The sequence below is a fragment of the Myxocyprinus asiaticus genome, chromosome 28, assembly GCF_019703515.2.
Source record: "Myxocyprinus asiaticus isolate MX2 ecotype Aquarium Trade chromosome 28, UBuf_Myxa_2, whole genome shotgun sequence".
NCBI lineage: Eukaryota > Metazoa > Chordata > Actinopteri > Cypriniformes > Catostomidae > Myxocyprinus > Myxocyprinus asiaticus.
Window position 1 is genome coordinate 23,491,046 of NC_059371.1, and position 24,784 is coordinate 23,515,829.

At 43.1% G+C, this 24,784-nt stretch overlaps 1 protein-coding gene across 3 annotated transcripts in view; it reads left to right on the forward strand.

Annotated features, from left to right (window-relative positions):
* Nucleotides 1-698: 698 nt before the first annotated feature.
* LOC127419536 (adipolin-like) overlaps nucleotides 699-24,784 on the forward strand; it is a 50,044-nt gene continuing 25,958 nt past the window's right edge. For all 3 annotated transcript variants that reach the window (XM_051661011.1, XM_051661012.1, XM_051661013.1), the window contains exon 1: nucleotides 699-1,867. In XM_051661011.1, the coding sequence (XP_051516971.1) occupies nucleotides 1,694-1,867 (174 nt within the window). In that variant the 5' untranslated portion in view covers nucleotides 699-1,693. The remainder of the gene's footprint in view (nucleotides 1,868-24,784) is intronic.

The following is a 24,784-nucleotide window of genomic DNA, read 5'->3' on the forward strand; positions in this document are numbered from 1 at the left end:
GAAAAATTATTGATCAGAACAAGATGCATTTGAGCAGGATTGTCAGCCACCAGAGGGGGGAAGAGCCTCAAGTGTTGTAGAACATTTTCCAGTACTAATGCTGTGAAGAGATAATATTCAAAAATTTCATGCTGCTTTGATTTAGTTTTTATGTAAATGTACAACAATGAATGGATGACATTAACGTCTTACGTACATATAAATTGGAAATGAGAGGATACATTAACACTAATATTACACATCTTGCAACTCGTCTTGTCTTTTTTTAAATTTTTACTCAAAAGTGCAGTGTTGCATATTATGGAATTTCATAATATGCATTTTCAGCACCTCTTTCTACAAATGATGCCATAAAGCTGTTCTATGTGAGTTGTTTGGATTCTCTGGGACTAAATGACACATGTACAAAGCTACTCCAAAGTAGGACAGTACATACATTCTCACACACTCAGATTTACACTTGCACACATGAACATGCATTCCCTTGAGTCTGCCTTTTTTTTAAGACTTGAGTATTTCATAAGTGAGATAAAACAGGGCTGAGCTCACATGGGGTTGCCAGTTTCACTGATGAGGAAAAGAGAAGCAGGGGAATCAGAAAGAGAGAGAGAGAGAGAGAGAGGGAGGGGGTGTGGTGGGGGGTTGTGATAAATTCTGCTGTGAGCCCTCCTGTAAGCAGAGTGAGAATGTGCAGGAGTACGAGCATAAGATATGGAGAGAGGGAAAGCACAACTGTGTTGAAACAAAGCACAGAGTGAGCAAGACATACCACAGTCTAGGCAGATTGTGCACTTAGAGGTGAGTGTGCATTTGTTTTTGTCACCCTGCTGGAATGGACTGATGAATTAGGACTGGTGAGATGTGTGCAAGTGGGTGCGTTTGAGGGTGTCAGACTGCGATTGTCCCATCAAGTGCTTCACTTCATTGAAGTTGCTCCGAGGCAGCCGTGGGGGACCAATTTTTCCTAGCAAGGAAAAAAAAAAAGGCAAAAGAAGGCCAAAGGCTACGAAAATTGGACTGCTTCCAACTTCCAATTCCCTCTGGACATTTTTTTCCACCTCAGCTTCAATAAGGAAGCACATGTGAAGACTGATGGGGCAAGGGCACAGTGTTGCTTACCAGAGAATCAGCTTAGCTGCATCCCTGACTGCAACACCACAGAGACTCCAGAGCAGACAGAGGTAAAGAACCAGAGAAAGAGCGAGGGAATCCGAGTAATCTACATCCACTCCCCTCTCCCCACCTTTCTTCATCTGCCTGGACCTTCCTCAGTTGCCCTCTGGTACCCCCCACAGGGTAGGAAGCGTGAAAAATCTCACTAATGGGTTTATTTGCCGTCAGCTCAGCAACGACCTGTCATTCCTCAGGACCACTCCACTTGACACGTTTCATAGTCGAGTAAGCTTCACTTTGTTTCTGCCAAAGGAGCTTGAGCCCTAGAAGATCAAGACCAAGCTGAGGTATCAGTCAGCTTATTTCACACTGGGAGGAGAAGTCCCTTAATCACTTTGCCTGTCTCATACAGTATTTTCTTCCAGTGAGGTCAAACGTATGATTAGAAACCAGGGGACATCTCGCTGTTGCTTTGAATTTCTCTAAGACGAGTGACCAAGAACTTCCCGCAAAGAGAACAGACAAAGAGAGTGAGTCTGCTTTCTGACCCAACAACAGTCTTCTGGCTGGTGGACTGAAGATGCGTTGCTGGCTGCTTGCTGTGGTGACGGCAGTGCTCTGGAGCCAGTGCATCCTTCTAGGGTGGGCTGAGGGTAGGAAGGTGCGGAAGAGGCCGAAGGAGCTCACTCCACAACACACTGAAGCATTCAACACCACCCTTTCCAACAGCGAGGAACTGGATGGCAGCACAACGGTAACAGCCGTAATGATACCCTATTTTTATATCCTAATGATACAGTATTTGGGCTGTTGACAAGAAATTTCAAGCAGTTTCAGCATTGTCCTGTGGTGTGACATGCTAAATACATTTTATTCTAATTCTAACTATTTTAGCAATTTTCCCCAAATGGGGAATATTTTTAAAAGAAAATAGTATTTGTACTTTTAAAAATTCATTTTGTCACACAGCAGGACCATTTAAAATGGACTACAGGCAAAAAGGTGATTAAAATGGTAAAAAAAATAAAATAAATAAAAACTTAATATTTCTAAAAATAATTTTGAACATTTTAAAAGAAATGGTGACAAGTTGCAGAACCTAAGAATATACTTATCTTTATACGGACATGTAAAGTTCAACCTTCAATTAAACAAAGGTTTATCATTCTGTGCAAACTACCCATATACTGTACTTAGTTTCTCAATGCTTTTCTTCTGTTTATGTCCTCTTCATTTCTCAGCTTCACACATTGCTTTTGACATTGCTTTTTGATGTTTGAAAATTAATCCACATCAGATGTGTTCAATTATGGTTTTATTTGAGAGATATGATATGTCCTCTTGGTGCTATTTATTCTGTGTTTTACATAAATATTGTTACAAATAGCTTGCCTCATGGTGTGTCTTTGAGTAACAAACGTGGACATATAAACTTCTGATATAGCTGTGATCAGTGACCACCTTGCTTTAATATTAAGTATATTCATAACATATACTGACATAAAAGTTAACTATTACACTAATTGTTCCTGTAGCTAAACTTGTAGAGCATTGCACTAACAATGACATAGAATAAAATGTATACCTCAAGTGCGCTGTAAATCACTTTAAATAAATGTGTCGGCCAAATGCACAGATGTAAATGTAATGCATTTCAGCAACAGAGCCTTCCATACTGTGTCAAAATTACACTAAACAATAATGAGAAAGTACCTTAGAGTGAGGTTTGTTAAATGCTTTTCAATAGGTCTGGAGACTCACCAGAAGGCAAGACTGATTGAACTTGGGAGTCATAGATGTCTCTCATAATACTTTGTAAATGTGCCCGAGTAGAAGTCGGCAGCTGCTCTGCAAACTTTGGCTGTTTGAACAGGCTTACGGAGAGCACATCCAAAGCTCTTGATGGAGATGCTACAGCTATTTCTGATTAGCTTGGCACAGACTACAACATATGTTTTTAGAGAATTACAGCCCTTGATAGCTGTTATTCTTGAACAGCTCAACATAGTGCGATTCAGTGTGTGTGATAAAAAATGGATAGAACAGTTTTGCAAGTGTTTCATATATGATATAGTGTGAAAGTCATTCAGCAGGCTCAAATGTGTGAAATTAATGACTGCCTGGATAACTGTCTGAGTTATGTGAAGAATGCACATTCAAAAGGGAATCATCAGAGCATCAATTAGTTCTCTTGGTAGGGGTTCTCCACCAGACCCGCCACTAGAACGTGAAGAAGGGCTTGTTTATTATTTGAGACTGTGTGGTGTCAGTAGGTTATGGATGATGATAACAATAGACAGAAACTCAGCCTGACACACACATATTGGTAACACTTAACAATAAGGTTCTATTTGTTAACATAAGTTAATGCATTAGTTATCACAATCTAGTAATAAATAATGATTTTTTTTTTTTTTTTTACAGTATGTATTAATCTTAGTGTTGATTTATAAATATACAACTTGTTGGTTCATGTTTGGTCATAATACATTTACTAATCTTATCAAATGCAACGTAAAACAGATAGCATATGTAGAAACTAGATAGGTAAAGTTTGTCAAGACAAACTTTAATGTTGGCTTGAAAAAGCCTAGCACTGAAGTTAAAAATAGTTTTAAAAGCTTGATTTTTGAAGATTTTACAGGCCCAACTGTCTGTCAGACAAACAAACAGAATATCAGATAGATAGATAAATGGATGGATGGATGGGTGGGGGACTTGGGTGGCTGGGTGTTTATGTGGATGGATAGAAGGTTTTACAGGCCCAATTGTCCATCAGACAAACAGATAGATAGATGGATGGATGGATGGATGGATAGATGGATGGATGGGGGATTTGGGTGGCTGGGTGTTTGTGTGGATGGATGGGGGACTTGGGTGGCTGGGTGTTTGTGTGGATGGATGGATGGATGGATGGGGGACTTGGGTGGCTGGGTGTTTGTGTGGATGGATGGGGGACTTGGGTGGCTGGGTGTTTGTGTGAATGGATGGATGGGTGGATGGATGGGGAACTTGGGTGGCTGGGTGTTTGTGTGGATGGATGGGGGACTTGGGTGGCTGGGTGTTTGTGTGGATGGATGGGGGACTTGGGTGGCTGGGTGTTTGGTGGTGGATGGATGGATGGATGGATGGATGGGGGATTTGTGTGGATGGATGGATGGATGGGGGATTTGGGTGGCTGGGTGTTTGGGTGGCTGGATGGGTGGATGGATGGATGGGGATTTGGGTGGCTGGGTGTTTGTGTGGATGGATGGTGGACTTGGGTGGCTGGGTGTTTGTGTGGATGGATGGATGGATGGGTGGATGGATGGGGGACTTGGGTGGCTGGGTGTTTGTGTGGATGGATGGTATTTGCTCGTGAGCAGAAGAGTATACTTTGAAAAGCAACACGGTTGAATGGCGCAAGCCGATCTGAAATGCACAAAAACCCGGGCCTTTAGAAGTATACCCGGGCCTTTAGAACAGTCATAGCAACCTGAGTCAGAACAGTCTGAAGGTCTGTGCAAAATTTGCTGGATGTACCTCGAAAGCTTTAGGAGGAGTTGGAATTGGAATTGGAAAATTAATCAACTAATAAAACCTTATTGTAAAGTGTCACCCATTCGTTTGTGTATAAAATAAACACAGATATTTTCAATTCTGACAAATACATATGTCTTGGAAACCTTTGAAAATGTTATCTCTGTAGCTGAATTATCATATACAAAAGTGCAATGATTTCTATTTCAATCCTTTATTTGTTTATGCTGCTGTATTGTATAGATATTGGGGTTTCCATTGGAAAATTAGCTCTTGTCCCAGCCCACTCATCAAGTTGGCATTCTCAAATAACTCTCCCCCTCTACCAGTGTGCCAACCAATCTCACCATAACTAGAGTGCTTGAGTGATCTTGTTGACAAGGGTTATTGTGTTATTCAGATAAATGTTAGAGAGGGAGAGCGAGTTCTTAGTTTTTACACATCACTGTAGTATGTTGTGGCAGTCTGGTTGTGCCTTATCTCTGTACTGCATGTTTATTTGAAGTGCTTGGCCCCTGTAAAAGAGGCTATGACCGCTGACCTTGAGTCAACCTCCATGGCCTCTTGAGGCTGTAACTTACTGAGACTTCTTGGTGCTTTCTCATCATCGCACTCTAAGTGTCTGCTTTACTACATCTTCTTTGTCCCTTCATGGCCGAGCACAGGCAGGCTGCCATGATGTAATTCCTGGGAAAATTAGGTGGGGAGATATTTCAAGACCCTTGGCAGAGCTCTTTCCCAGCCCATTGATTCTGTCATTCACGGGCCAGGCTGACTCCACTGTGTCTGGGACATCCGATAGGGGTGGTGCAGCCCCCTGGAAAAACTGGGGCAGTAGGCCGCATAAGCCCCTCACAAAGCCTCCTAGAAAGGGTCTTGAAAGAGGACACCTTGAGAAGGATTAGTCACTCTCCTTCCCCATGCTTACATTCTTTTTATCTTGTTCTATACAATCAGAAAGTAATAACATAATCACTGTAAAACCCAATGTTATGCCAGATTGTGTCACTGCCAAGAAGTGTTACTTGGGCTGGGGACTTTAGGTTAAGGTGACATTCAGAGTTAGGAATGAAGATCACCGTTAGAGATATAGGTGAGACTTTGTAGGGTTCATGTGCTATTTATTGTCCTACGACCAATACACACTATAAGTAATGCTGGGAATCTATATAATGATGGCCTTTGAAGGTTTCTGCTGCTTGATATCAAGCTAAATAATAATTTATCTTTTGTATTCCTATGTTGAGTTCCAAAGCATTAATGACTTGTTACCAAAAGAAACTTCAATTTCAGGCAAGAAGGTGAGTTGAGGTGTGTTGTGAATTTAATACCATAATCAAATCCATTAACTGATCCATGAAGCTTTCCATCACCACACTTTGTTCTGAGGATCCAGACATTACATTTTAAGGTGGCATTTATGATTAGGGATGGAGATCACTTTTAGATATACAGTATAGGTGAGATTTGTAGGATCCATGTTTATTGACCTACAGTAGTGGCCAAAAATATTGGCATCGATGGTAAATATGAGCAAATAAGGCTGTGAAAAAAATCTGCATTGTTTATCCTTTTGATCTTTCATTAAAAAAAAAAAAAAAAAAAAAAAAACTTTAACTGAAGTAAAACAATTGAAATGGGGGAAATATCTCATTATTAAATAAATATTTTTCTCCAAAATGCATTGGCCATAATTATTGGCACCCTTTTATTCGATACTTTTTGCAGCTTCCCTTTGCCAGGATAACAGCTCTGAGTCTTCTCTTAGAATGCCTAATGAGGTTGGAGAACACCTGGCAAGGGATCTGAGACCATTCCTCTATACAGAATCTCTACAGATCCTTCAAATTTAGAGGTCCTCTTCAGTTCACCCCACAGGTTTTCTATGGGGTTCAGGTCAGGGGACTGGGATGGCCATGGCAGAACCTTGATTTTGTGGTCAGTGAACCATTTTTGTGTTGATTTTGATGTTTGTTTTGGATCATTGTCCTGCTGGTAGATCCAACCAGGGCCCATTGTAAGCTTTCTGGCAGAGGCAGCCAGGTTTTGATTTTTTATCTGTTGGTATTTGATAGAGTCCGTGATGCCATGTATCCGACAAGATGTCCAGGACCTCTGGCAGAAAAACAGCCCCACAACATTAAAGATCCAGCACCACATTTAACTGTGGGCATTGGGTACTTCTTCATCTCTGTGTGCACCAAACCCCTGATGCCAACAGGCTCTTTTTTTGTTTCATCTGACCATAGAACCCGGTCGCATTTGAAGTTCCATTAGTGTCTGGCAAACTGAAGATACTTAAGTTTGTTGTTGGATGAGACCAGAGACTTTTCTTCTTGAAACCCTCCCAAACAACTTGTGGTAATGTAGGTGATGTCTGATATATATCAGACATCACCTACATCACCACAAGTTGTTTGGTATATATATATACAGGTGCATCTCAATAAATTAGAATGTCGTGGAAAAGTTCATTTATTTCAGTAATTCAACTCAAATTGTGAAACTCGTGTATTAAATAAATTCAGTGCACACAGACTGAAGTAGTTTAAGTCTTTGGTTATTTTAATTGTGATGATTTTGGCTCACATTTAACAAAAACCCACCAATTCACTATCTCAAAAAATTAGAATACATCATAAGACCAATAAAAAAAAAACATTTTTAGTGAATTGTTGGCCTTCTGGAAAGTATGTTCATTTACTGTACTGTATATATACTCAATACTTGGTAGGGGCTCCTTTTGCTTTAATTACTGCCTCAATTCGGCGTGGCATGGAGGTGATCAGTTTGTGGCACTGCTGAGGTGGTATGGAAGCCCAGGTTTCTTTGACAGTGGCCTTCAGCTCATCTGCATTTTTTGGTCTCTTGTTTCTCATTTTCCTCTTGACAATACCCCATAGATTCTCTATGGGGTTCAGGTCTGGTGAGTTTGCTGGCCAGTCAAGCACACCAACACCATGGTCATTTAACCAACTTTTGGTGCTTTTGGCAGTGTGGGCAGGTGCCAAATCCTGCTGGAAAATGAAATCAGCATCTTTAAAAAGCTGGTCAGCAGAAGGAAGCATGAAGTGCTCCAAAATTTCTTGGTAAACGGGTGCAGTGATTTTGGTTTTCAAAAAACACAATGGACCTGCACCAGTAGATGACATTGCACCCCAAATCATCACAGACTGTGGAAACTTAACACTGGACTTCAAGCAACTTGGGCTATGAGCTTCTCCACCCTTCCTCCAGACTCTAGGACCTTGGTTTCCAAATGAAATACAAAACTTGCTCTCATCTGAAAAGAGGACTTTGGAACACTGGGCAACAGTCCAGTTCTTCTCCTTAGCCCAGGAAAGACGCCTCTGATGTTGTCTGTGGTTCAGGAGTGGCTTAACAAGAGGAATACGACAACTGTAGCCAAATTCCTTGACATGTCTGTGTGTGGTGGCTCTTGATGCCTTGACCCCAGCCTCAGTCCATTCCTTGAGAAGTTCACCCAAATTCTTGAATCGATTTTGCTTGACAATCGTAAGGCTGCGGTTCTCTCGGTTGGTTGTGCATCTTTTTCTACCACACTTTTTCCTTCCACTCAACTTTCTGTTAACATGCTTGGATACAGCACTCTGTGAACAGCCAGCCTCTATGGCAATGAAAGTTTGTGGCTTACCCTCCTTGTGAAGGGTGTCAATGATTGTCTTCTGGACAACTGTCAGATCAGCAGTCTTCCCCATGATTGTGTAGCCTAGTGAACCAAACTGAGAGACCATTTTGAAGGCTCAGGAAACCTTTGCAGGTGTTTTGAGTTGATTAGCTGATTGGCATGTCACCATATTCTAATTTTTTGAGATAGTGAATTGGTGGGTTTTTGTTAAATGTGAGCTAAAAATCATCACAATTAAAAGAACCAAAGACTTAAACTACTTCAGTCTGTGTGCATTGAATTTATTTAATACACATGTTTCACAATTTGAGTTGAATTACTGAAATAAATGAACTTTTCCACGACATTCTAATTTATTGAGATGCACCTGTATATATATATATATTTAGACTTTCTGACCCCAAGACCCAACTAATTTCTGCAATTCTCCATCTGTGTTCCTTGGAGATTCTTTGGCCACTTGAACCATCCTCCTCACTGTGCATGGAGACAATATACACACGTCCTTTTCCAGCCTTATTCTTAACATCTCCAGTTGACTGGAACTTGTTAATTATTGCGCTGTTGGTGGAAATGGGCATTTTCAATGCTTTGGCTATTTTCTTATAGCCACTTCCCATTTTGTGAAGCTCAACAACCTTTTGCCGCACATCAGAACTATACTCTTTAGTCTAACCCACTGTGATTTGATTAAGGGAATTTGGTGACCTCATATTTATACCCCTGTGATACAGGAAGTTATGGTTGAACAAGTTCATGTTTCTAGTCACCCAGGTGCACTAAAAAATGTAAAATATGAAGGGGAATATATTTCAGATATACTTTACTCATAAGAATTTCTAGGGTGCCAATAATGTGGCATTTATAATAATGAGGCCTTAAAGTAAGACAATGGATTTATAATATTTAATATTTAAAAAAACTAATAGGCTAAACATATTTAGAAAACTATATCTTAAACTTTCACAGTTGTAATAAAATTGAAGTCTTAAATATTCACCCAGTAGATTTAATATGAATCTATTGTTAGTGTTTTTAGTTAGTGTTACTGCAGTAAAAAATGTCCTGGTTACTTTCGTAACTTCCGTTCCCTGATGGAGGGAACGAGATGTTGTGTCGATGTAGTGACACTAGGGGTCACTCTTGGGAGCCCCAAACACCTCTGCTTTTTTGAAAAAAGGCCAATGAGAATTGGCGAGTGGAATTTGCATGCCACTCCCCCGGACATACGGTTATAAAAGGAGCTGGTATGCAACCACTCATTCAGGTTTTGTGCTGAGGAGCCGAGACCAGGTCCCAGCCATTTCAGTGAGTAGTTCAGTGTTGTGGCAAGAGGGACACAATGTCTCGTTCCCTCCATCAGGGAACGGAGGTTACGAAAGTAACCAGGATGTTCCCTATCTGTCACTCACTCGACGTTGTGTCGATGTAGTGACACTAGGGGTCCTTATACAAAATGCCACAACTAGCTGAACTGTGTTGCATGAACTGGCAGTGTGTGACGGGCAGACTGCTGTGTGCAACGTAGCCAGCGCACCAGGCTGTCACGTAACCTCCCCAATGCTCTTATGAGCGTCGAACGGTACATCAGGAACAAGTCGACTGCCCAACTATAGGGACAGGCTAGCCCAGCCGAGGCCTCTTTTCCCTCTCTTTTCTCCCCAAAAAGAGTAGAATTTGTTAACTGACTGGGAGCCATAAGTGTCTGCGTTGGGGGGTTTCCCTCTCAAGGGGAAGACCACACCCCACCCAAAAAAAGGGGTGGGGGGGTATTTTGAGTGGAATACGTCACATGGTCTTACCGAGTCTTGTTGGAAGTATGTCATGTGGAGAGGTCCCATGGTAGGTCCTACCCGAAGGGGGAGGAGTTTCTACAGAGCATGGCGACCGGGGCAGAGGGGCCTCTGCCCAAGGAAGACGCAGTTTGCCGTCAGGGAAACAATTTTTGCGGAAGATATCACATGGGGTCGCCTTCGGGGAACCAGCAAATATGGAGCACCTACCTCAGTACAGGGGCTCATTAGCGCACGTACTGGGCCGGTCAGTGAGTTTTTCCGCAAACTCAGCTGCCGGAGGTCTAAGGAGGAAAGTCATCCAGGGATCACAGTCTGTGAACATGACTGGGAGTCAAGAGCGCACATCTTCACCTCAAGGGAGGGGAAAGGCGCTATGCGCAAGCAGTACACCTGGCCAGTTGTCCTGGAACTTACCTGCTCGTGCCTGCCAACACACGGGACGAGACCGGCTCAACCCGGAGATTGTAGAACCTTGCAAAGGTGTTGGGTGTTGCCCAGCCCGCTGCTCTGCAGATGTCTGCCAAAGAGGCACCACTGGCCTTGGCCCAGGAGGCCACCACACTCCTGGTGGAGTGGGCTCGTAACCCCGCAGGGGGTGGCACGTCCTGAGCCTGATATGCCATCGTGATGGTGTCGATGACCCAGTGGGCGATCCTCTGTTTGGAGACAGTACTTCCTTTCCGCTGTCCACCAAAGCAAACGAAGAGCTGCTCGGAGCTTCTAAGGCTCTGCGTGCAATCCAAATAGATGCATAAACTTGCACCGGACACAGCAACACCAAGGCTGGGTCTGCCTCCTCCTGAGGCAGAGCATGCAGGTTCACCACCTGATCCCTAGAAGGAGTCGTGGGAACCTTGGGCACATAGCCCTGTCGGGGTCTCAGGATCACGTGAGAGTAACCCGGACCAAACTCCAGGCACGATTCGCTGACAGAGAACGCCTGCAGGTCCCCTACCCTTTTGATGGAAGTGAGCGCAGTCAGGAGGGCCGTCTTCAAAGAGAGTGTCTTAAGCTCAGCTGACTCCAAGGGCTCAAAGGGAGCTCCTTGTAGACCCCGAAGGACTACGGAGAGGTCCCATGAGGGGATGAGGCGCGGTCTGGAGGGATTCAAACTCCTAGCGCCTCTCAGGAACCCGATGATCAAGTCGTGCTTCCCCAAATACTTACCATCTACTGCATCATGATGTGCCAAAATAGCAGCTACATACACATTCAGGGTGGAGGGGGACAGCCGCCCCTCCAGCCTCTCCTGCAGGAAGGAAAGCACTGATCCGACTGCGCATCTCTGGGGGTCTTCGCGTCAGGAAGAACACCACTTAGCGAACAGACACCACTTCAAGGCATACAGGCGCCTCATAGAGGGAGCCCTAGCCTGAGTGATCGTGTCTACCACCAGGTCTGGTCGCGGGTGCAAGATGGTACCCCGTCCCTGAGAAAGAAGGTCCTTCCTCAGGGGAATTCGCCGGGTGGGCTGTCGCGAGGAGCGTGAGATCCGAGAACCACATCTGGGTGGGCCAGTAGGGTGCTACTAGGATGATCTGCTCCTCGTTCTCCCTGACCTTGCACAGGGTCTGTGCAAGTAGGCTCACTGGGAGAAACGTGTATTTGCGTAGTCCAGGGGGCCAGCTGTGTGCCAGCGCATCTATACCGAGGGGTGCCTCGGTCAGGGCGTACCAAAGCGGGCAGTAGGAGGATTCCCGGGAAGCAAACAGTCTACCTGTGCTCGACCGAACCAACTCCAAATTACCTGGACCACCTGAGGGTGGAGTCTCCACTCTCCCCTGAGGGTAACCTGATGTGACAGCGCATCCACTGCAGTGTTGAGGTCGCCCGGGATGTGAGTGGCTCGTAGCGACTTGAGGCGCTGCTGACTCCAGAGGAGGAGACATGCAATGGGAGCATAGACCGCCTTGGCGGCTGATGTACGCTACTGATGCTGTGTTGTCCGTCCGGACCAACACGTGCTTGCCCTGGATCAATGGCCGAAACCTCCGCAGGGCGAGCAATACTGCCAACAACTCTAGGCAGTTGATGTGCCAACGCAGCTGCGGGCCAGTCCAGGAGCCGGCAGCTGTGTGCCCATTGCATACGGTGCCCCAGCCCGTCTTGGAGGCATCTGTTGTAACCACGACGTGCCTGGAGACCTGCTCTAGGGGAACCCCTGCCCATAGAAATGCAAGGTTGGTCCAAGGGCTGAAGAGGCAGCGACAGATCGGCGTGATGGCCACGCTATGTGTCCCACGGCGCCATGCCCATCTCGGGACTCGAGTCTGAAGCCAGTGCTGAAGTGGTCATGCATGCATCAACCCGAGCGGTGTGGCCGCCGCTGAGGATGCCATATGTCCCAGGAGCCTCTGAAAAAGTTTCAGTGGAACCGCTGTTCTCTGCCTGAACGCCTTCAGACAGTTCAGCACTGACTGTGCGCGCTCGTTCGTGAGGCGCACTGTCATCGAGACTGAGTCCAACTCCAGACCGAGAAAAGAGATGCTCTGAACCGGGGAGAGCTTGCTCTTTTCCCAGTTGAACCGAAGCCCCAGTCGGCTGAGGTGCCGGAGCACGAGGTCCCTGTGTGCGCACAGCAACTCTCAAGAGTGAGCTAGAATTAGCCAGTCGTCGAGATAGTTGAGGACATCGGACGTACCGGCGGGTGGGGCCTCGCAGCGGGGCGGAGCTCGAGGTGCCACGTTGAGGGGACTTGAGCCCCGTGGCCGTGCTGAGTGCAGGGACATCAAAGCACTTACCTGGCTCCTGCCGCCCACCATAAGATTGGCTGAGGAGGGGGGAGGTGGAATCTCGTCCCCGTAGTCCACTGGAACCAATCCCGAGTGGGCGTGTTTTTGCCACAGCTGGGTGCACAGGGGCAGGGGGTCTGCCGCAGGAGTGCCATACCTGCCAAAATGGGATGGTGGACGGTGGCCATGACGAGGTCCCTGTGTGCGCACAGCAACTCTCGAGAGTGAGCTAGTATTAGCCTGTTGTCGAGATAGTTGAGGATGCGGACGACCACTTCCCTTAGCGGGGCAAGGGCAGCCTCTGCGACCTTCATGAAGACACGAGGGGACAGGGACAGGCCGAAGGGGAGGACTTGTACTGGTATGCCTGGCCTTCGAAGGCAAACCGCAGGAAGTGTCTGTGTCGAGGTAAGACCGAGACGTGTAAGTATGCATCCTTCAGGTCTACCTACCGCAGCATCAGTCTTTATGCTGGACACTCGCTAGAATGTGTTTTTGCATCAGCTTCTTGAACTGGAGTCTTTGCAAAGCCCGGTTCAGTACTCACAGGTCTAGGATTGGTCGCAACCCACCGCCTTTCTTCGGTACGATGAAGTAAGGGCTGTAGAACCCTTTCTTCATCACGGCTGGAGGGACAGGCTCTATTGCTCCCTTGCGCAGAAGGGTAGCGATCTCTGCACGCAAGGTAGCGGTGTTCTTGCCCTTCACCAAGGTGAAGCAGACGCCGCTGAACCTGAGCAGGCACCTGGTGAACTGAATCGCGTAGCCGATATGTGACCCAGGAGATGAGGGAACCATTCTTTTGTCAGGCTTTTGGGTGCCGCTGCGGAGATATCGACCGCAACCAGGAATAACACACAAATGGAAAGGCATCTTTAAAAAGACGTTCCGTGTGTGCCGCTCTTTTAGAAAGAAAATATACTCTTTTTAGAATATACTCTTTTAGTTGTTTCTGCCGAAGCGCCCAGGGGCATTCTCTGCACTCCACGGGTGCAGAGGGGGAGAAGCCACTGAAATGCACTGTAGAATCCAGCAGATGGGGTGAATGAACTTCGCGGAAGAATTCAGCTTCAGTGAATAGAACTGCTCGGCTCCGAAGAGAAAATCTGAATGAGTGGTTGCATACCAGCTCCTTTTATACCCGTATGTAGTGGCATGCAAATTCTACTCGCCAATTCTCATTGGCCTTTTTTCAAAAAAGCAGAGGTGTTTGGGGCTCCCAAGAGTGACCCCTAGTGTCATTACATCGACACAATGTCAAGTGAGTGACAGATAGGGAACATGATCAATTTTAGTGAGGATAATTATGTGTATTTAAAAAGCCTTGTAATTGATGTTTGTCTCCTCTTTACCTCCTCAGTGCTGTTCCTGATGTCAAGACTGTTTAGCAGTTTGAGGGGTTTGACTTCCTCTGTACAGTGCTTTAAAGTAGAGCATTCTCTGTAGAATTCAAATGGGTTACATAAGTTTTTGGCCTCCGCCGCAATATCATGTGAAGCTCGATTAACTCATGCAAGTTCCGCTCTTTGCTATCCCAGAGCTCTGGCAATTAGCATGATGGTGTGTGTGCTGTGGTGGTTCACGTGAGACCATGTTTCATTCAGCCCGCACAGATGAACTTGTCAGATATGACAGGCATGTTTAGTGCTTATAAAATGCTGAAAGTGAGATGAATACAATTAAATTTACTTTATGGCCTGACATTCACAGAATTTTCAATGCAGAAAAAACCCTTAAAATGTCTCCTGCCAAAGTAGCTAGTAAGATTGACGGAGTTACCCATCTACGCCGATTTTGACCCATATTTGGCAGTTGTTGTTATTAACAATTTTTATTGATTCCATTCACAAAATAAATAAACATAACAGAAAATACGGAATCAAATTATACACTGTACATTAAGCCCCTCCCCCAGAAAAAATCTTAAATTGCATCAGGTGCACTCTTGCATCTCTAGATGTAGACTTGACGTTTTTTAGAATCCTAGCCCACACTCCCAAATCCAATACCAAGTTTAAATCTTTCTCCCATAATTTGTTGAGAGAAGTTGAAGCTCCGTTCCCCAGACTGTGAATTAACAGGGAGTAATACACTGATGCCTCATGACCTTTTCTAAAAGCAGTAATCACCACTCCCAGAGTATCTGCCGCTTTAGGGGGGTGTATGCTACTCCCAAAAATAGTACAGAGCAGGTGGCGCAGTTGATATCTTGGAATCCTAAAATGTTGAACCATATTTTCAAAGGATCTCAACACTCCACTTTCATATAGGTCACCGAGCGTATTAACCTCCCTCACAATCCACTCTGACCAGCAGAAAGGGGACTTATTAATACATAATTTAGGGTTCAGCCATATGCTCGAGGCAACATTTAAATAAATGTCCGAATTAAACACTTTGGACACTTTTGTCCATACTGAGTGCAAATGCGAGATAAAGGGGTGTAACTTAACTTCTCCGGTTAGTTTAATATAAAGGCTTTGCAATGGCGAAATAGGGGCAAGAACTTCCTGTTCAATACAAAACCAGGAAGGGGCTCACTCAGGTGGAAGTGACCAATGAGCCAAATATCTGAGATTGAATGCATAATAATATAACAAAATCTTGGGTAGGCCTAGCCCACCATTGTCAATCGGCCTATGTAACTTATTGAAATGTAATCTGGGACATTTACCATTCCAAATGAAGGACTTTGCTATGCTATCAAATTGCTTGAAATAAGAGAGGGGGACATCAACAGGGAGAGATTGTAGCAGGTAGTTGAATTTTGGAAATCAATTCATTTTAATCACATTAACCTTCCCAATCATAGATAAATGTAATGAAGCCCACCTGCCCACATCACTCAAAAACCTTTTTATTAAGGGGTCAAAATGAACTCTAACTAAATCACACAAATTTGCTGGGAATAAAATGCCCAAATACTTAACACCCTGTTTGGGCCACTGGAAGGCACCCGGCTGAAAAGCCGTTACTGGGCAGTACGCTGTCAGAATCAAAGCTTCAGATTTAGACCAATTGACTCTGTATCCTGAGAACTTAGAAAAGGAATGAATAATTCTGTGGAGGCAAGGCATAGATCTAGTGGGGTCGGAGATGAATAATAAAATATCATCTGCGTAAAGCAAAAGCTTATGGGCCATACCTCCCACCACCACCCCTGGAAAATCATCTTCCTTTCTTATCGCGGCTGCTAATGTTTTCAGGGCAAGACAGAACAATAATGGGGAAAGAGGGCAACCCCGTTGGGTGCCCCTTTCCAGAGTAAAATAATCCGAAATTAATCCATTTGTTTGTACCGCTGCTACGGGGTGTCTATAAAGTAATTTAATCCATCCAATAAAAGCATTCCCGAACCTGTATATTTCCAAAATCTTAAAAAGATAATCCCATTCTACCATATCAAACGCCTTTTTGGCATCAAGTGAGATGGCAGCGACCGGAGTCTGATCATTCACCAGTGACCACATGATATTGATGAAACGCCTAATGTTATCAGAAGAGCTACGGCCCCCAATAAACACCACCTGATCTATATGTATAAGAGATGTCATAACTTTACTTAATCGGTTAGCCAAAATTTTTGACAATATTTTAACGTCTAGCTGGATCAGGGAAATTGGTCGGTAACTGTTACACTCATTTGGATCTTTGTCCTTTAAGAATCAGACTGATCCGGGCTTGTGTCATGGTTGGCGGAAGCTTTCCATTCTTTAATGATTCCGTATAAACTTCTAACAAAAGTGGAGCCAGTTCTGTTGCATAAGATCTAAAAATTCAGAGGCAAAGCCGTCTAGGCAAGGCCTTAATTACTTCGCCAAGCTCCTCCAAGGTTATCTCATAATCAAGATAATTTTTTTTGCTCAGTCATCAGTTTAGGGAGTTCTAATGGTTCCACAAAGTTTCTAATATCTTCATCAGTAGACGAAGATGTGGAACTATAGAGATCAAGATAGAATTCTTTAAAAGCATTATTAATATCAATGGTCGAGGTAAATATTTCACCACCAGCAGATTGCACTGATGGAATGGTAGAAAAAGACTCTCTCTGCTTTATATATCTAGCCAAAAGCTTCCCTGCTTTGTTCCCCTCGGCTGCTACATGAGTGCAACAAATGACCTAATCACTCCAATGACTTGCAATAAATACTCCACAAAACAAACTCCAACCAATAGGAGGCATAAGCACAAAGAACGTGCAGATTCATCCACAACACTGTCCCGAAGGAGTGTTACTCCACCAAACAAACTCCAGCCGCTAGGCGGAACCAGCACAAAAAGAGACAAAAAAGGCGGACAGTTAAGTGAATGTTCAGTGAGTCGGTCCACTTGGCTGCAACGTGAGTACCATAAAATAACTTACTCCATTGACTTTATGAAGGACATCGCTTGCTGGGGACATGTGAATGTTTTACGGCCATCCTTAGCATCTAGTCTCAATTTGGCTGGGAACATCAGTGCAAAAGTGACCTTGTGTTGATGTAAAAATTTCTTGCATTCCTTGAATCGATTATGTTTCTGTCTTGTCGAAATTGCAAAGTCTGGGAACAAGAAAATGCTGTGGTTCTTCCAAGAAAGCCTTCCTTTATTCCTCGCCTCGCATAACATGAGATCTTTATTGGATGATCTCAGAAATTTGGCCAGAATTGTTCGGGGCCTGTCTCCCTCAGTGGATTGCCAAGCCGGAACCCTGTGAGCTCACTCGATTTCCAAATTATGGCCTGTTATGTTGAGCAGACTCAGAAAGAGGCCATCCAGGAATTTCACCATATCCTGACCCTCTTCGGCCTCAGGAATTCAAACAATATGGACGTTATTCCGCTGGCTATTCCATCTGACTTGGAGCAAGATCCTCCAAGTCAGCAATGATGTTCAACATTTCTCGCCGAATTTCCCGCAATTCTCTGACCAAATCGACTCCCGGGCTCGAGGCCTCCGCGGGGCTATCAGCTTGAGCACGTAAGTGTCTTTTAATGTCTCCAGATCCCGAGGATTTTGTATTCTTTAACATATTGTCCTCCTAGAACAGTTATAGAACAGAGTGTACTGAATCTCACCGGTTTATGACATAAATAGTGTTAAAACTAGCAAAGTGAGCAGAGCTCGCAATTCACATGACCGAACCTTGCATGGCATCACATGACTCTCCCCGTATTTGGCAGTTGTTAATGTCAAGCTCTGGTTAGGACATATGATTATTAAAATATGCATTCCTGTTCACTGTATTACATCATTTACAACTAAAGTTAAGCACAGATCGATTTCGACCTACTGTCATCAAATTTACAGTGAGATCATTCTGGCTGGTAATCTCATTAAAGAGCTAATTGAGTGACCAAAGACCTTAGAGTGAGCTACAACTGTTTTATCTTATTTACTTCAGTACTTACAGCTAAAGAAGTCATTAAGGCATAATTTTTTAACTTCTCAAAGAAGGAGAAACATTTACACCCTTGAAATTGGTATTACTGAAAAAGGTTGTTTGACATGGGCTTTGCAAGTTACTTTGTGCCTGATAGCAGAGAATACAAATATACTTCTTTTTAAATATAACTTTATTTTTTGGGCTTCTTGCCTTTAGGACAGTAAAGTAGGCTATAGGTGGGAAAACAGGGGTGAGATAGGAGGATTGCGACCAGGAAACAGACTGGACTTAAACCTGGGATCCAAATTGACCAACAATTCATACACATCCCGAGCATGTACACATACCACTGCACCACAGCTCCAGCAAATACAAATATTCTTGTCCAGCCCTGACATTTACTGAACACTGGCCATTTAAGGCCATTGGGGCACTCACATGGGACACTCAATGGGAGACTGAGGACAGTGGAATGATTTCCTTATTACACTGAGGAACACCATGTACAGACATAACTGGGATTTAAATAACTCAAATTAAAAAACCTAAACTGAGGTTATATTTTTATATTGTTACTTAGCAGACATGACAGTCTTTATTTTTATTTTATTTTAATTTTTTTTAGCTGACATTGAAGGATTATGTTTATAATTATTCGATAGGCTAAGCAGTTAAATCACTATGTACCTGAGATGTAATCTTACAATGATCCCCTTTATCTCTTTTCTAAGTTTAAAATGACTCCTCAGAAGCTCAAAACCACAAGAGTTATTTTCCCTCCCGGAGAGTGCAACATTACGGTACACTGCTATAAGTAGGTGTGGCGGATCTGAAGTATGTATAGCTGTCCATTTGACCTACCACAGATAATGGGGAAATGAGCACTAGTGCAAACTAGCTCAACGTTATAATTTGTACACAAAGCAGGTGTGATGCTGCAATCAGACTCTCTTCAACCCTTTGACTTTTTTATGGTGAGGGGAGGGGATGATAATTCCTCAGTAGATCTCATAATAGGCCTTGTGCCTCTCTCCCATCGCATGTCTTCACTAGCCAGGAATGCACACTTGATATATACATACAAATATCTAAATAATGTTTACACTGCTACAATGTCATGGAACAAGGAGGGTTATTAAAACAACACAAAGGCCTCATTACTTTACTTATATTTTAGTTTTGTGAAGTCTCACACATACACGTGGTTTTGCTTCGTAAGAGTGCACTCGATCTGACTAAATTAGATTCAGCCACCTTTGATGTCACTATTTAAAGACCTGTGGGTCTAATGGGCGAATTTCCAACTTTCCCCCCATGAGTTATAACACAGCAGTTAACTGCCTGTTTCATTGCTCATGTAAGAATGTGATGAAAGGATGTTTATGGTGACTGCCAAACAAACATTCAACATACATGTGAAAGAAAAACTGTATCTGTCATCCATTTGGAGTGTATTAGTTATCAGACCTTGTCCACAGGGAGGGAATTACAGAATAATGAGGCCTCAGTAATGAAATATACAGTGGTGCTGGATCTGTTACCTGTTAAATGATGGCCTTTGAAGGTTGCTGCTGCTTGATATGCAGCCAAATAATAATTCTCTTTTGTATCTCTTTGTTGAGCTCCACAGCAGTAATGACTTGGTACCAAAAGAAACCTTAATTGCAGGTAAGAATCTGAGGTGTGGTGTGAATTTGTCCATATAATCAAATCCATAAATCTGTTAACTGACCCATAAAGCTGTGTTTGGGAACATAGCATCATCACACTTTGTTCTTTCGCACACATTCTGGGTTCTCGGCATGGAGACTGCCAAACAAAAGGGAATATTAAAGGGATAGTTCATCCAAAAATAAAAATGTTGTCTTCATTTACTCACCCTTGTGTCTTTCAAAATGCTTTTGACTTCTTTCTGTGAAACACACACACACATATTTAGCAGAATGTTCAAGCTGCTCTGGTCGTGGTCACTATACAGTCTCATTGTCATTCTTTTCCATACAATGAAACTGAATGGTGACTGAGGTGGTGTCAATCTGCATAACAGATCCTTTTTTGGTCCACACAGGAAAGAAAGTCATATAGAATAACATCAGGGTGAGTAAATAATGACAGAATTGTCCTTTTTGGGTGAACTATTCCTTTAACATGAGCTGTATATGACCATATTTGGTGTACTTCATGGCTTATTCAGCACGCTCTCTTTTGTGAGTAAGGGTATAAAAGTGAAACGGTGAGTGAATGGCTAGATGGTGGGTGCATGACATGGATGATGCATGCAGGTTCCTCGTGATGATATGGCATGGGGGGATCCTTCCCCAAAGGCAAGGGATGGGTAAAATCATCAAGCCAAGCATGGATGAGTGCACAGCCAGTGATGATACACCCATCTAGAAACAACAATGACTTTGGGAAAGCCCTCAGTCACTGTGTCTCACTGCATACTATACAGTGCATCCGGAAAGTATTCACAGCGCTTCACTTTTTCCACATTTTGTTATGTTACAGCCTTATTCCAAAATGGATTAAATTCATTATTTTCCTCAAAATTCTACAAACGATACCCCATAATGACAACATGAAAGAAGTTTGTTTGAAATCTTTGCAAATTTATTAATAATTAAAAAATGAAAAAAAATCACATGTACATAAGTATTCACAGCCTTTGCCATGACACTCAAAATTGAGCTCAGGTGCATCCTGTTTCCACTGATCATCCTTGAGATATTTCTACAACTTGATTGGAGTCCACCTGTGGTAAATTCAGTTGATTGGACATGATTTGGAAAGGCACACACCTGTCTATATTAGGTCCCATAGTTAACAGTGCATGTCAGAGCACAAACCAAGCCATGAAGTCCAAGGAATTGTCTGTAGACCTCCGAAACAGGATTGTATTGAGGCATAGATCTGGGGAAGGGTACAGAAAAATTTCTGCAGCATTGAAGGTCCCAATGAGCACAGTGACCTCCATCATCCGTAAAGGAAGAAGTTTGGAACCACCAGGACTCTTCCTAGAGCTGGACGCCCGGCCACACTGAGCGATCGGGGGAGAAGGGCCTTAGTCAGGGAGGTGACCAAGAACCCGATGGTCACTCTGACAGAGCTCCAGCATTTCTCTGTGGAGAGAGGAGAACCTTCCAGAAGAACATCCATCTCTGCAGCACTCCACCAGTCAGGCCTGTATGGTAGAGTGGCCAGACGGAAGCCACTCCTCAGTAAAAGGCACATGACAGCCTGCCGGAAGTTTGCCAAAAGGCACCTGAAGGACTCCCAGACCATGAGAAACAAAGATTGAACTCTTTGGCATGAATTGCAAGCGTCATGTCTGGAGGAAACCAGGCACCGTTCATCACCTGGCCAATACCATCCCTACAGTGAAGCATGGTGGTGGCAGCATCATGCTGTGGGGATGTTTTTCAGCGGCAGGAACTGGGAGACTAGTCAGGATCGAGGGAAAGATGAATGCAGCAATGTACAGAGACATCCTTGATGAAAACCTGCTCCAGAGCACTCTGGACCTCAGACTGGGGCAAAGGTTCATCTTCCAACAGGACAACGACCCTAAGCACACAGCCAAGGTAACAAAGGAGTGGCTCCAGGACAACTCTGTGAATGTCCTTGAGTGGCCCAGCCAGAGCCCAGACTTGAACCCGATTGAACATCTCTGGAAAGATCTGAAAATGGCTGTGCACCGACGCTCCCCATCCAACCTGATGGAGCTTGAGAGGTCCTGCAAAGAAGAATGGGAGAAACTGCCCAAAAATATGTGTGCCAAGCTTGTTGCATCATACTCAAAAAGACTTGAGGCTGTAATTGGTGCCAAAGGTGCTTCAACAAAGTATTGAGCAAAGGCTGTGAATACTTATGTACATGAGTGGGTTTTTTTTCCGTTTTTTATTTGTAATAAATTTGCAAAGATTTCAGATTTCTTTCATGTTGTCATTATGGGGTATTGTTTGTAGAACTGAGGAAAATAATGAATTTAATCAATTTTGGAATAAGGCTGTAACATAACAAAATGTGGAAAAAGTGAAGCGCTGTGAATACTTTCCGGATGCACTGTAACCACCTGTATACTGGCTTTGCCAGCTTTTTCTGAGATGCTGGCATTGCATTTACATTTATTCATTTAGCAGACGTTTTTATAAAAAGCGACTTACAAATGAGGAATATAGCAAAAGTGATTTGTGCTAAGGAGGCAGTAATAAGAGAAGTGTTGCATTACAAAGTTTCAAATTGTGCAGAGAAGTACAAATAGGGAGGAAGGTGAGAGACAGTGGTGACATTTTTATTTTATTTTTATTTTTTTGGAAAGAAGTCAGTTAGTGTGTTAGTAGGATTGGGTCAAGTGCTTTCTAAAGAGATGCATCTTTAGCTTCTGGAGGGCATGTAGACTTGAAGTAATGAGTGTAGATAGGAGGGCGCGTAACCAGTGACTGTTCTGTATGCAAGCATCAATGCCTTAAACGTGATGTGAGCAACCACTGTCAGCCAGTGCAGTTCGATGAGGAGAGGCGTGACATGCACTTTCTTGGGCTTATTGAAAACCAAACATGCCACCACATTCTGGATCAACTGCAGTGGTGTGACTGTACATGCAGGAAGTCCTGCCAGAAGAGCATTGCAGTAGTCTAGTCTAGATATGACAAGAGCTTGGACAAGAAGTTGTGAGGCATGCTTGGACAGGAAAGGTTTGATCTACCTAATGTTATACAAAGCAAATCTGCATGGTTGGGTTGTCTTTGCTATGTGGGCAAAGAAAGTTGGATCTTTATTTTGCCATGTAAACAATATGGTTATTCCAGTTTTGCAGCACTCAGAATAGTATCAACATTTTAGGGATTGATTTTAGATCACTGATTCTTGAGATAAGGGACAAAACAGGTTTATAATCTTAGATTAGTAACCGTAATAACAGTTCAAATAAATGCAAAGATAAATAAAAAAGTATATTCAATGTAGGAATGCCGCGGTGTGAGCTTTTGATGGTTAGAGTACCGTCTGAGAAAAAAATCGCGGTTAACCGGTTTTACGTGTTTTCTTATTATGGAACAGCACTGATGCAAAAAATGCATATCATTTAACAATTGTCTAAACGTCTAAGTGGACGTATTTCTGAGGGATAAGTGGATGCTAAGGGAAGCCCTATAATGAGAAAACTGATAAATACACACACACACACACACACACACACACACACACAAAAGGAGGCAGAGATGCTACAGTCTAGGGCACAACACCGCTTATGCACATCCCAAGCTCAGTGATGTGCTTAAGTGTAAACAGAGTGCTTCAAAAGTACATAAATATAAGATTATTTTGTGTACACAACATGTAGTTCACAGCTTTAAACAGTTTTTCTTTTGCATCAGTTTATTGAAGGAACCCATTGTCTGTCAGACACCCCAACATAAAGAATCAGCAACAGACTCTAAATACTGTCCACAAGACCTCACAATAAACCTGTGTACTATGCATAATAACAGGAACATTGCTTACAGCAGGCAATTTAAAATCCGATCATGACTAAAATGGGCATTTATTGTTGAATGCAGTGAATTTGTACAGAAGCAATTCTTTAAATGGTGAAGATGATTTAAGACACAACTTTTCAAAGTTTACTCGTTGATAGTAACTACACACAAATGCACCGTGCTGTCAGCATGCTTAAACATTACAAAAAGTGCCATCTTTAATTCATCACTTTAAAATCAACACAGCTAAAAATATTAAACTTAATAGTTTGTTGTTAGATGACTAGCGGAGCATCCTGTCCTATTTGTAGAATGTGTCTTTCTAGGACTTCTGTCTGCTTGTTTTCAGTCAGTCATTTAAATGCTGCCTAACAGCCGATTTAAGTTGCCTTTATATGGATATGAGTCTAGTAGATCAAATTGCGCTGTTATATTTTGGAATTTGTGTGTTTAAGCTTCAGTTTCACGTGAATTTAAAGTTCATGTTCAGTCCGCGACACCTGGCCATTAAAGCAAGTGGCCACTGCCCGTAAACGTACCCACACAGGCACAAGAGTTTTTCACATTTAGGCTTACAAATTCTTACGAAAAATTCTTTTATGTTATATATTAATACATTATATATCATATTTTGCCACATGTAAATAAAGCATTTAATGGTTTTTAACTGTGGATTCTAAATTCTTAGGGTTAAATTAACCATGATATTTTTAATCGTGGTTAATAGTAAAACCGTATAATCATGTCATCCCTATTTCAATGCATACACTTAAATATTTACACACTGTATCATATCAAACATTCAGAAAAAGTATTAGGGTTAATGTTTCATAAATAATGTACCCTTTCATAAAATAACAATTCTTACCTGCTCATCTGAAATGCCTGTCTGCTTTCTTCACCATGAAAAACAACTGATCATTTCTGTGGATGCCTTTAACATCTTCACTTACTCCACATATGACTCATGTGATGTATTTCATGTTTTCTAAATTCATACAAAAGTTTTGTGTGTGTTACAGACCTACAGACCGAAATTGCACATTGTCAGCCACAGACTGTCTTGGGTGTTTTATTCCTGCAGGGGGCGCTTGATGCTTCAAAACCGAATCCCCCATTCATCCGCATTTAAA